Source organism: Poecilia mexicana, unplaced genomic scaffold, assembly GCF_051168715.1.
Source record: "Poecilia mexicana isolate PSO_F unplaced genomic scaffold, ASM5116871v1 scaffold_12, whole genome shotgun sequence".
Lineage (NCBI taxonomy): Eukaryota > Metazoa > Chordata > Actinopteri > Cyprinodontiformes > Poeciliidae > Poecilia > Poecilia mexicana.
Window position 1 is genome coordinate 10,635,412 of NW_028263381.1, and position 13,309 is coordinate 10,648,720.

General features: G+C 38.4%; 1 protein-coding gene across 1 annotated transcript; it reads left to right on the forward strand.

Annotated features, from left to right (window-relative positions):
• Positions 1-679: 679 nt before the first annotated feature.
• nop14 (NOP14 nucleolar protein homolog (yeast)) lies at positions 680-12,380 on the forward strand. Its single transcript, XM_014966855.2, has 19 exons — positions 680-866; positions 1,613-1,795; positions 2,381-2,515; positions 3,567-3,708; positions 4,004-4,155; positions 4,444-4,581; positions 4,679-4,801; positions 4,896-5,027; positions 5,116-5,446; positions 5,564-5,694; positions 5,769-5,854; positions 5,959-6,094; positions 6,975-7,076; positions 7,346-7,499; positions 7,594-7,753; positions 11,476-11,623; positions 11,741-11,859; positions 11,971-12,126; positions 12,216-12,380. The coding sequence occupies exons 2-19, from the start codon at positions 1,613-1,615 to the stop codon at positions 12,310-12,312; spliced, it is 2,625 nt and encodes an 874-aa protein (XP_014822341.1). The 5' UTR covers positions 680-866; the 3' UTR covers positions 12,313-12,380.
• The last annotated feature ends 929 nt before the right edge of the window (positions 12,381-13,309 follow it).

Consider the following 13,309-nt stretch of genomic DNA (forward strand, 5'->3'; position numbering starts at 1 on the left):
GGAAAAATGTGAGCAAAAACAGGCATGTGAGCACTTTGCCAAGCTACTGTAGTACTGAGTGATAACACCAAAGCCCATATCATCCAACCAAAACATGTAAGGTTTATTAAATTTGAAGTCCTTACAAGGTTGACTGAGAGCTAGCTTGTTTACATCATTATGCCTATAAGTATCTGCTGTTTTAGCACATAAGACTTTTTTATTTATTAATTTCATTAAAAACAAAACAGTTATAATAGCAAAAAATATACAAGTCAATAAAATGAAAAAAAAATTCGTAATATCTGCCCCTTTCATCCCAAAAATATATTTAATATCTATTTACAAAAAACAAAACTACCCAAAAACATCGAGCACTGTTGCAACTTTCAGCAATGTATTTGTTTAAGTTAGTTTTTTCTATTTAGTCCCAAAAGAAAATAATACATAGTAAAGATTAGTATGTATATTTAAACAAATAAAAATTGAAACAATATGGTTGCCTCACTGGTACAGCAGTATACTTGGCATGCGATCTAAATTAACCTAAAAGGTGAATTGTTATTTCCTTCCAGGGTAAGAAAAAAAGGAAGCCTCAAAATGAGTTTACCAGAGAGTGAACATCTCCATGTGCATTATAAAGTTTTACTGATATACTATAAAAAAAATTAATGCAAATGTAGAGACGTGCTTCTGACACTAGGGGCGCTGTTGGAAACATACCACAGGAAGTACTATCGGCATTGTGACCCTTCTGCACGCTGGAAAATGGAAACCTGGTGAAGAAACGTGGATACAAACAATTATATATGAAACTGTCTACAGTCGTTGTTTGATTTCTTTATCCACTTGAGTTTAATAACTCGACTCCTCGCTGTGGCCTTAAGGTAAACGTGTCTTTCTGTCTGAGACTTTTCGTATGTTTACAAGTTGTTGACGGTTAGTGCTGAAAATAACACTTCTTTTTCCTCTTGTTTATTAACTTCTTTATACACATCAGTAGTTTTCCCTACGGGGTGTTTTAGTTTAACAAATCATGTGATTTAATGTTTAATCTCGTCAATAACTTGCCACATGGACATTATGAACTGAAGTTTGATAAGTGTGTTGTTAACTTTATATAAAGGGAATGAAGAAAAGAAAGGTACGGGTGTTTTCATTAAGGTTTATTTAAAAACTAACACATTAACTGTGAAAGGACGCACAAATACAGAGTTCATTATTGCTGGTCAGGTCAGAAAAGGCTTATACGATGCAAGTTTCCGAGATCCTGATAAGTATGTCAAAATATGTAAAAAAAAAAAAATGTAAAAATATTTGTTTTTCCTGTATCTACGTCTGTGGCATTCTGTTCAAGTTTTATCCGTCCATCCTTTTTATTTGTCTGTCATATGTCTTTTATTTCCTTCCTTACTTTGTGTTCTTTTCTGCAGAATCCAGGATTAGTCTGACTGTTGTAAGAATATCTGCCTTTAACTGGTGTACTTGTGTTTGAAAACCGGGCAAAAAAGAAAAGACCTAGAACTTAGAAAATGTAGGGAATTGCTGGATTTACTGATGAAAATCTTTATGAACTCTGTTATATGACAAGTCAGCGATCGGTGCGTGATTATCTGCTTGTTCTCCACGACAGATGGGGAAGGCTCCTAAAAAGAAGAACCTTGCGGACAAGGTCCGTAAAGCCAAAGCAGCCACTGAGATCAAAAACAACCCTTTTGAGGTGAAAATTAACAGAAAGAAGTTTGATGTTCTGGGGAGGAAAAGCAAACACGACGTGGGTCTGCCAGGAGTATCCCGCTCCAAAGCTATCCTTAAGGTGAGAAACAGCTCAACTATCTGGCTTCTTTAACTTTTACTGCCTTTATGATTTGCTTTTATGTTGTGTAATAATTTAAATTAAAGTTTGTCCTTGTTTTCATAAGAGGAATTTCGTTAACATGTTTTTATATTAAAGATATAAAATATAGAAACATATTTGAAAAGAAAAATTGATACCACAAACCTTTTATTTACATTTACCATCATCTGTTTGTTGCTGCTTAGTCTTTCACTTGTCTTTTCAAACTTGACAGATTATCAATTAATTCTGGAAAGTACAAGTTTTATTTGTTTTTAATCAGTTTTATACATGATGCAACATTTAGAGCAAACCAAAAGAATATTTTTATAATGCTAATGAAAAATGGTGCATGGTTTCAGAAATTTCTGTTTTTTTAAACAAATAAAAAATGTACAAAGTGGGGTGTGGATTTACATAAACACCGTCAATTTAACACTGAGCTGTATTGAGAGAGGATTTTTGAAGCAAATGGAATTACAAACCAATGATTAAAAAGTAGATAGTAGATTCAACAATAAGGATATTTTTTTTTTACTTTTTTTTTTTTGTTGTTGTCTACAGCGAAAAGAAACGCTCCTGAAGGAATACAAACAGAAAAACAAGTCTAACAAATTCATCGACAGACGCCTTGGAGAATATGATGCCAAAATGGCTCCAGAAGACAAAATCCTTCAAAGGTTCGCCATTGAAAGACAGGTTGGTGACTTCTTCATTGATCTGGGTTGGATTTGATTACTTTTTAATGACTTGGCACAGAAAGCAAGAACAATTATTTCTTTACTGCAGTGGTTCCCAAACTTTTTCACCTGGGCCCCCCCACCCCCAGTGGTTTCTAAACATTTTCTGGGCCCCCCCTATGGATTACAAATAGCTGCCTTTTTGAACGATGTTTGTGGGGGGGAGGGGATCAACTTTTTGGGGGGCAAAATGAATGTACGTAGCCGAACATAGACAACATCAGTAGCCTAAAGGCTACTTGTTAAGCTTAAGGTGATGTATTGATATTATGATATTAGCTAGTCATCTTTTAGCTAGCATTATCTGCATCCAACAGCTTTGCTCAACTCAGTCGGTTAGTTTGGGGAAAACTGTGAAAAGTTCTTTGCGTTTTGCTGGTTTGCTGCCGTGATTCTAACACAAACCTACGTAGCTCCGCACAGCAGCAGCAGGTGGAAACCCAGCATGAGCTTCGTAGCGCTCATGCTGCATTTAAAGGCGGCTCGGAAAAACAGGTTACCACATGTTAACAACAGATTAAACAGTTTTAACTGCTCATAAAAGTGACAGAGGACACAAATATGGGAAATGCAGAAGCCCCTACTGTATCAAATTGACATAAGAATAACAAAGACTTGGCCATTCTAAGGTAAAAACTGAGCGCATACAGCGCTCATGTTTTCTTTCTTTCTTTTTTTTTCATCCAGAAGGCTTCCCGCGCCCTCCCCTGCAATGGCGCGGCGCCCCCCCCCCCCCTAGAGGGCGCGCCCAACAGTTTGGGAACCTCTGCTTTACTGCCTAAATGCTTGTTGTATATTGGCACTAAATCTTATCATTTTGTTTGGTCTTTGTTGTCTGGATGATTGAAGATTTAAGAAATAAGACATATTTAACAATGTTTTTATTGAACAAGTAGAAGTGCTCGATAGAACCGCGTACATCCACAAAAACCTGACACTTTCTCCAATGCTGCTTTCACCTACACTGTGACCTACTACTATATTTCTTTCCATTGGTGTTTGGGTTTTAGCGTGCCCATGGAAAGAGAGACGTCTACAACCTGAATGAGGAGGAAGAACTGACTCATTACGGCCAGTCGTTGGCTGAAATTGAGAAATTTAATGACACTGTTGGTAGCGATGATGAATCAGAGGAGAAAGGCCTATTATCAGGTAAGTCTGAACCACAGACACATTTAGAAAAAAATGCTATGTAGCTCATGGATTGTTCAGGAGAGGTAAGTTTATTTGTATGCCGCATTTTCAGCAACAAATCAATTCAAACTGCGTTGCGTAATGGAAACATTAAACATTACAAGCATGCAGGTCTTTTTTTTTCTTTTCTCGTTTGTTTTTCTGTGTATTTACTGATGTAAATTGGCCTCATTTGAAAATTCCCATCATCTAATTGTCGCGTGCGAGTTATGTCGTCGATTTGTTGCTAAAGGCGTTTTATTTTGTTATGCAGCTGAACTGACCGCCTCCCACTTTGGAGGCGGAGGGGGTCTGCTGAGGAAGAAGACATCTGGGGGGGACCAGGAGGACGAGCAGGGGGGTCAGAAGATCAAATCCAGACAGGAACTGATTGAGGAGCTCATCCAGAAGTCCAAGCAGGAGAAGGTGAGCCGACTACACAGTCAAGCTGATAGAGCAGCACGTGATTAATTGTTAGGCAAAATAACTTTTTTTTTTTCCAACTAATGATTGCAGTGATTTTTTTTTTTCTGGTGTTTATGTTCAACACAGCATTCCTACAGAGAAGCTATTTGTCCATGCATTCATTTCTTTCATTTAATTAACCTTGCATCCCTTTTAAATGTATGTTTTAAACATTGCTGAAATGCATAGAGAACTCTGGAAATGTGAGATTGGAGAAGCCTGGAAAATGATGCAGACATTTGTTCACAGAGGGAGCGTCAGGTGCAGAAGGAGGAGGCCCAGGAGCTGACGGAGAAGCTGGATCAGGATTGGAAAAGCATTCAGGCTCTGATGGTGAAGAAAACTCCCAAAGCCGAAAACGTCGACAAACCGGAGGAGAAAGCAAAGGTATAGATAAAAAATAAAATAAAATAAAAAACCCTGCAAGGTTTTTGTCTCACACCTAGTCCTCCTCTGATCTCTGCTTCTTTTTTGGGTTTGCCAGCCGGAGGAGTACGACATGATGGTCCGAGAGCTCGGCTTCGAGATGAAGGCCCAACCCTCGGAGAAGATGAAGTCCCCAGAGGAGCTGGCCAAGGAGGAGAAGGAGAAACTGCAGAAACTGGAGGTGACTGCAGCAAAAGCCGTAGCTGTCATCGCTGCTTTTTGTTTTTGCACCTTTTTTGTGCAACGGGTTTGTAATCTGCTTTACGTTTCTTCAGGCTGACCGTCTGAGGAGGATGATGGGAGATGAGGGCGGGGACGGTGTGCAGAGTCAAGTCCACATGTCCGCCGACGACCTGAACGACGGCTTTGTCTTGGACAAGCACGACAAGAAAACTCTCGCTTATCAGGTATCTCAGTTCAAAACAACAGGGGCCTTAAAAGATTTTTTTTAAAATTATTATTATTTTAAAATAAATGTTATTTTCTTTCCGAAAGGACGGAAAATGGAACATTGAGGAAGAGACTGAAGACGACAAGGAAGAGGAGGGAGAGAGCGAAAAGGAAGAGGGTTCGGAGGCAGAGGGCGAAAACGAAGAGGATGATGATGATGATGATGAGGATGATGTGGAAGAAGAGGGAGAGGAGGGCAGCGGCGAAGACGAAGACGGTCACTCTGACCTTGAATCTGAGCAGGAAAGTGAAAACGAGGAGAACGACGAGGAAGAGGAAGCGAGCAGCTCCAGGCAGCAGCAGCAGACTCTGAGCAGAGAGGAGCTGAAGGCCCGGCAGGAGGCAGCCAAAGCAGAGCTCCCGTACACCTTCGCCGGTGACTGCTCTCACTCTGCTAGAGATTATTTTCAATCGCAAAATGCACGTCGAGGCCTTCTTCATCAAGATTTCTTCTTCTCCAAAACAGTTTAAAAACGTCTCTCTCTTCTTTTAGCTCCCGAAAGCTACGAAGACCTGAAAGATTTGCTTCACGGTCACACACCCGACAACCAGCGCCTCATCGTGGCCAGGACTCAGAAGTGCAACCACCCTAGTTTGGCCGCAGGCAACAAGCTCAAGCTGCAGGTACGCCACCAAAACGTACGACTCATCCAAGTGATGTTTACGTGAATTTAAGTTGTTTGTTTTGTTGTTCTCAGAAACTTGTGGGCTTTCTGATGGAGTACATGGGAGAGTTGGCTACAAGGAGTCCACCAGAGCTCGGCACCATAGATAAACTCATTCCGTGAGTTCAGAAAGTGACTTTCTTTCCCTACTTTACATCTTAGGCTTAAAATGTAGGAAAAAAAACAATTGATTTGTTCACATTGTCTTCTTTATTTTCTGAAGGGAGCTGTACGCTTTGTGTCAGATGTTTCCCGAAGCAGCCGGCAAGTCGATGCAGAGCATCCTCGGAGACGCCGCTCACAGCATGGAGGAGGCAGTTGAGGTCAAAGGTCATGCTGCTTTTCCCACGTTAGACATGGTATGAATTATTAACTAGAAAACTGACTTCCTCTTCCTCCCTCATGCTTTTTCTTAAGTTTTTTTTTTTTTTTTTTTTTTACAAACAGCCACGGAAGCTGCTTTACTTGGCAACATGTTTTAGATCGTAATCGTCTTGGGAAAAAACCCAATGCTAACTTCTTTTCAATGGACCGTGTTGCAGTGTTTATGGTGCCATGAATTTCCATGTTACCATGCTATGGGGGGAAACAAAGACCCACAGCATCACAGATCCTCCACTATACTGGAGTTAAAACACGAGCTGCTTTTCTACATATTTATACTCTGCATTTCACAGAAACCAGGTGAATTGTTGATGAAAAGCTCCTTTTCAGCAGACAGAAGCAAACAACTACTGAAATCTCATTAGAGATTATCCATGCGTTTATGTTTGTGATGGTTGGACAATAAGATGCCTTTTTTTCCCCTAAGATCACTTCCATACAGATAGTTTAATTGTAATTTGTGACTAATGGTTGTTAGTGGGATTTTGCTAACTGTTAAAAACATGTTTGTTTGTTTGTTTGTAGTATTTTAAAGGTTTAACTATAATGGCTGTAGTTTTCTAAAAGCCACAGTTAATGGGTGAAAATAAAAACTCAAATACGAGTATGAATGTTTCAGAAACTAAAAAGATGTGTGTGTGTGTTCTTGCTCATCAATTAGCTCTGCTTCTCTCCTTCATCTGCACGGCTGCAAGAAAAGTTATTTTTTTAACAAAACTTTGAATCCAAACCGTCTTTGAAAGTTATGCAAAACCAGTGTTACAAAGCAATAATAATAATAATAATAATAATAAACTGATCTACAGTGGTTCTACCAGACCATGTCAAAGCTCGTTTGTGTTTTGTATTTTTTAGCTCGTTTACCTCAAAGTGACAGCATTGCTGTTCCCAACCTCAGACTTCAGGCATCCTGTCACAACTCCTGCCCTGCTTTTTATCAGCCTGACCCTTACTAAGGTAAGACAATTTGCATCCTGATTATTGTCTGGATTTTTTCCCCCAAATTTTTTGTTTGTTTGTTTGTTATCATATGTAAAATTGTAAGTAAAACTTCTGCTTCATATTTTTTAGACCGGAAGAAATTATCCACGTATAGAGCTGAAACATAGTTTACATTTTCTAAACCAATAGTTCTACTGGATCTTTTTTATTCTCCCACCAAGATGCTTATTGTCTGCAACAAATATTTAACCTCTTTCCGTCTGTGTGTATTTTGTGCTTTTTAGTGTCTGGTGAGATCATTACAAGACCTAACGTCAGGTTTAGTGCTGTGCTGTCTGGCCGTGGAGTACGTCTCATTGTCTAAGCGCTTCCTGCCGGAGCTCATCAACTTCCTGAGTGGAACTTTACATCTGGCTGTGCAGGACAAGGCCTCTGCAGGTATGTTCACATTGTTAAAGCTTCTATTGGTTCACCTTTGCAAGTTTTCTTTTGAAGTGAAGCAGATCTGACATATTTTGCCTATTTGTTTCAGGTTGCATGGTGGTGCCCCCCTTCAGGCTGTCGGGGAAGTACAGTGATCTGCTTGTGTTATCTAACTCAGAGTCCTGCAGCAGCTGGAGAAAGGAAAACCTCCCGCTGTCTGCTACCCAGCAGCTGGAACTCAAAAGTGATCTCAACAAAGATCACTACAGGTAAGACTTAGAGCACTTTGTGTGTTAAGTTGTTTTAATATTGATAGCTTATATCGAATAGTTTGATATCTCCTTTAATAAATCAGTCAAATTAAATTCTAAAGAAAGATGGTAGCTGACGTTAACGAAAGGTCGCATTTCCTTGGTATTGATGTTTAGCTACTGCCACCTATTTGACTTTTTTTTTCTCGATGCAATCACTTTGAACATTTTATGACTTCTGTTAGCAATAACACAACCAGAAAAATGTTGGTAAGAATTTAAATATCCAGATAAGGATAAGTATGTAAAAAATGTTGATGTTCAGATGTAGGTCGTTTCGAGGGCAGAGTTGCCTTTAAGAAAACATTCATTCAGAACAAACAAATTCAACAAATACACTTTTATAGATAAAATGCACACAATACAATTAGGTTTAGCATATTTGGTGAACGTAAAGACTGGGAATAAGCCAATCAAAAAGGTGAGTTTTGAATGAAGGGAAAGAAACTATGGTTCAAATAGAAAGAGGGAATGAATTACAGAGCCAGGGAGCAATGTGTTTGAAAGATTTCACATGATGTGATCAAGAGGAAAAATAAAGGGATAGTTCAGAATGGAGTGCTATGTTTGAAGACTTGAGATGAGTGTGAAGGAGCAAGCTTATAAAAGCTTTAAGCTAAAAATCATCATTCAAACGATTGCTGTTTTTCTCCTTGTCTTTGGAAAAAAAAATTTTCAGGGGCTGTAGTAGCTATGTCAAGACACTAGGTGGCAGTAACAACCACAATAATGACATATTTAAAAGAAGATCCAGAGCATGGCTAAAGCAGTGCTAGCTAAATTGTAGCTAGCACTGCTATTTTGACACTGCTTTCCCTTTTTTTCTGATTCATTAGACTATTTAGTTTACATTTGAAGTTTAATAGCAACAAAGTCAGTCAGGACATGCATGATGTGTCCTGATAGATGGTGGGCATTTTGAGAAATCTGTATCACCAAATATTCTGCTTGTATTTTGATCAAAGAAGGTTGAGGAAGGTTTTGGTGCCTCTGCAGACTACAGACTTAACGTAAATCTTAGTGAATGGAGCTGCAAGAACCAAAATGAGAAATCTAAGAGCTTTTAGAAGTAGTTGCTCTGTTTGGAGGGGGATACTGATGAAAAAAGATGATGAGGCTTAAGTAAAGGCAAGCAGAATGTTGCAAAAGAAAATGTACTATCAATACTTACATGTACATTACTGTTATGATGTGATGAACGAGCCAATGATCTATTAACTGCGATCAAGATTTGGGGTCATTAAAAAAAAAGTCTTTTTTTCTCTGAACAATCAAATAAGGCAGAGAGAGGCAAGGTCAAATCAGAACCACGGAGATGAGATTACATATGAGGGGGAAAAAAAAAAAAAGGGAGCCGAGGACAGGCCTGTGTGGAACACCACCGATAACAGGTCAGGGTTACCATTGGTCATTTTATAATCTGTGCAAGTAATTGATTAAAGTATGTAAATAATGAAAAAGCCTAAACAGAGCAGTCAGACGTATCTGTGTCAGAGTTTCACACTATCAGGAGAACAAAAATGAAATGATGTAATGAAAGATAAAAACTGAGACTGAAACAAGATTATAGTACAAAAATACATATTTGTTCTGTTTCTGCCAGGACAAACATTCCCCTTCCTTCAACCAGCTGTTGATTGAGTCTGCGTGTTTTCTCTGTATTGATCCAGTTAGCGACTTTCATTGACACAGTGTGGATGTGAAAGCCTAAGATAGACCACCATGCTCGTGTTTACCAGCACACACTTTGTGGCTCAGAGCGTCCCCTCGTGCAAGTCTGAGTCACAGGCGTGCTTTTCACACAGCAGCTGGTGTGTGGGCACAAAGCAAAGCTTGCAAACAGGCTTCGGTGGAGTACGTTCATGCACCCTTTGAGAGAGTGGGCATTTTTATTTGTACCCAACAATAAATATTAGTCAGAAACATTAAATTAGATGCTCAAAAATGATTCAGGCTTTGAAATAATAGAAAAAAAAACATATTTCTGAAACTGTTTTTTTTTTTTGTTTATATCAAATAAGGACAAAAAATGTGAACTAGATTTAAAAATAAAATTTGTTTAATCATTTACAATAAAACTGTTCTGTGTTTAAGCATTTCGGTGTAAGTCAAAACATGTAAATTTAATCAATAAACATGTTTCCAGTTTTTTCCTATAAAGTGATTCACACGTTCAGTCCAAGACAGAGAAAGCATTGATCTCCTTCACACCGTGCGAATGCATTTCTGCATGTCCTCACACCTCGGTGCCCAGTTATTTTCTAATTTCTGCATTCCTTTTGGCTATTCAGACACATGCTCACCAGCTGCTGTGTTTCCAAAGGACGGCGACTGTAGTCGTTTTTGCAGGAGTGATTAAATAACGAGTCAGTGAGTGTGCTCTGCATGAAGGTTAAATTGTCTCTAAACAAATAACGATGAAGATGCGCACACAGTACTGAAATTATGCAGAAATATTCAAGCATATTCAAGCTAATGCATGAATATGCTTGTCCTATTCATTATGGAAAGCTACTTATTTTTTTCTACATTTCATATATATATATATATATATATATATATATATATATATATATATATATATATATATATATATATATATAGCAATAGACTCCACTCTTATTGAACACAATAGGACTTATATATTGTTTTACGTCATTTTAAATCATGAAGTTTTTTTACGATACCATAATTAGTGACAGTTGATTAACCAAAGACTCGTAATCATTGATGATGTCACGTTCGACAGATTCTACACATTTTCAAATGAATGAGTAGTACGAGTTCAGGAAAACATTTTATTAAAACGTACATGTACTGTGTTTTTCTTGCCGCACAATTACAGCTATTTCGGAATAATTTTTTTCTGAACTTTCTAAAAACCTGTCAAATGTTGTGAAAAGCAATTTAAATTTTAACAGCCTGCCCAAACTGGTTGTTTTCCAGTCTACAGTACTGAAACAAACCCCAGTTGAACAGAAACCTGGCAGCACAGCTGTTCTGCGTTTTTTTTTTTGGTTTTTTTGTGCGGTTCTATGGGAATGTTACAGCATCACCTACTGGCCCGGCATACCTAGTGCACAATTTTCTGTCGTCCTGCAACTCGTTGTTGTGGACGCAAACTCTTTCTTAAATTTTTACTAGGGTATTTTGTGCTCATCTCCATGTGTACAGGACCTCATAGGCTGCCGTCAATGTCTTTTTTTAAATCTTGGTAGTTGCAATTTCCAAACTGTATAAGTTTGAAGGGTTTTCTTTGAAATGTTAAATTGATCTAAAAGATTGAGTAACTTCTAAATTTGCCATAGATACAGTTATTTTTTTACTGGGTTTGGCTTGTCAGAAGGATGTGAGAGTGGCGGATAAAACGTTTTCATGTCAGATGGAAACTTACATGCTCTTCCTATTGTTAACAGACATCTAACAATAGGAAGTGTATGCAATTTTTTTTTGTCCTTCGCAAAAAGGAAGAAACGCTTGGTAACTGTCCTGTAGAGACGTTGAATATGTAAATATCTCTGTACATATTTGAATGTAACCACAGGACGATTACCAAGTGTTTCTTCCTTTTTTGCCAAGGGCAAAAAAAGATAAAAAATGTAGGTGGATGGGTCATACTTGCCAGAAACTTAACTGTATATCTTTTCCTCCTTTTGTCTTTTTTTTTTTTTTTTTTACAGGTTGAATTGCTTGTCTACTTGCCTGGACCTGGTGAAGAGATGTTGCCTGCTTTACAAAGATCTCACCTCCTTCACGCACATCTTCCAGCCAATCAGAACGCTTCTTTCCAAGCATCTTTCCTCACACATGTTACCCAGTCCTTTACAGGTTAGAAACACGTTGGTTTAATGAAGCAAAGTTTCCCTGCAGCTTTTTCTCTCTGTGTCCTTATCTTTTGTGTACATGTATTGTCAGTTAATTATAGTGTTTGTTGTTTTGCTGCAGGAGCTTCACAGCGAGATCTTGGAAGCTATCAGCAGCGCCTCTGTGACTCACACTCGGCTAGTTTTCGAGAAGAAGAAGCCGATTCCCCTGAAATTGTTTACACCAAAGATTGTGGAAGTGTAAGCGTCAAGAGAGACTTCTTCCTTCCGGATCCTATTGTTTAACAATAAATAAATGCTAAATGTATATCCATCTGCTTTTCTTTTGATTTAATTGATCTTTTTTAACAGCTTGGACTATGGAAAGAAGCGCGGCAGCACCAGAGAGGAGAGAGAGAAGGAGCGACTAAAGCACAAGTACAAAAAGGAGTTCAAGGGAGCCCTGAGGGAGATCAGGAAGGACTCTCGCTTCCTGGCCAGAGAGAAGCTCAGCGAGGTCATGAACAGGTACGGATGAAACTCGTCGTTCGTGTGCGCGAACGTGAACCAAACCACTGCAACACCTTTAACACGTTTACATATGTTGTGTGTTTCAGGGATGCAGAAAGAAAGAGGAAGGTCAAGGAGCTGCTTGGCAGTTTAGCCACTCAAGAGGGAGAATGGAAAGCTCTGAAAAGGAAGAAGAGAAAGTGAAATCCAGAATCATAGTCTTAATCTTGTGCGTTTCATGTTTCTTGAATAAACATTTTGTTGAATTTTAAGGAATCTTTTAATTTCCCTTCACAAAAACATTTAGTGCTGATTGAAAGTCATGATTTGGCATTAGAGTTACCAGACTTTTCCATGCGGGTCATTTGATGAGAAGCATTGTTGTTGCTCTTCTGTCAACAAAGAGAACACATTAGAATAAGCTCAAATTCATAAAATAATTGACACAGCTGTTTTACTGCATTTCTGTTCAAATGCTTTTGGCGAATAGGGGCAGTAAAAATTGATAAAACTCCATAATGTGTCATGAATGTGTGTCGACCGTCATGTTTCACAAAGGTAATGATTGTCAATCTATGATGTTGAATTTCTCACTGTGGAGAAATTCAAATAATCTCGTAGAACGTTAGATTTACTCAAAACTAATTCCGTCTCACCGAAGCCCAAAATTTTAAAACATGAGTTGTATACGACCCTCCAAAATTATCCATAATGACCCTAATTTTGGGTCATATACCTAATTTATGCTAGGTATATGACCTAATGTGCCTAATATATTAGAGATATCTGGTCTCTTTCTACACAATTTTATTAAATATCTATCAAACTTCCAAATTTCCTCCAACTTTGAAGTAATTGTAATTCAGTTTTACAGTGTAAAGGCTGTAAAATGATTACAAGATTATAGCTTGAACTCTTCGAGTTTGAAACTTGACCAGAACTACAGCAGCTTTAGAACTGGGAGTGCGGGGAAGTCTGCATCGGTTAAATCCCTTTAAAAAAATGTGCCACAGTTTCACCTTCTCATTGGCTTTCTAGTTCTCAGCAGAAGCTGAATTTGGGTTGATGTCTTCTAGGTGGTCCATCTCCGGAGAGATGCCGAGCAATTGACAGATTGTGAAGAGAAAATGCATAGTGATTTGATAGTCATGCACGTTCTTTGGTTGCTGGTTCGGTTTGTTGTTAGGAAAGCTGTGACTCA

Bases quoted from the DNA above. Each gene is read 5' to 3' on its own strand.
- nop14 (XM_014966855.2), top strand. From the start codon at position 1,613: ATGGGGAAGGCTCCTAAAAAGAAGAACCTTGCGGACAAGGTCCGTAAA. The intron at 4,156-4,443 runs GTGAGCCGACTA...ATTTGTTCACAG, and splicing joins AGAAGTCCAAGCAGGAGAAG to AGGGAGCGTCAGGTGCAGAA. The intron at 4,802-4,895 runs GTGACTGCAGCA...ACGTTTCTTCAG, and splicing joins AGAAACTGCAGAAACTGGAG to GCTGACCGTCTGAGGAGGAT.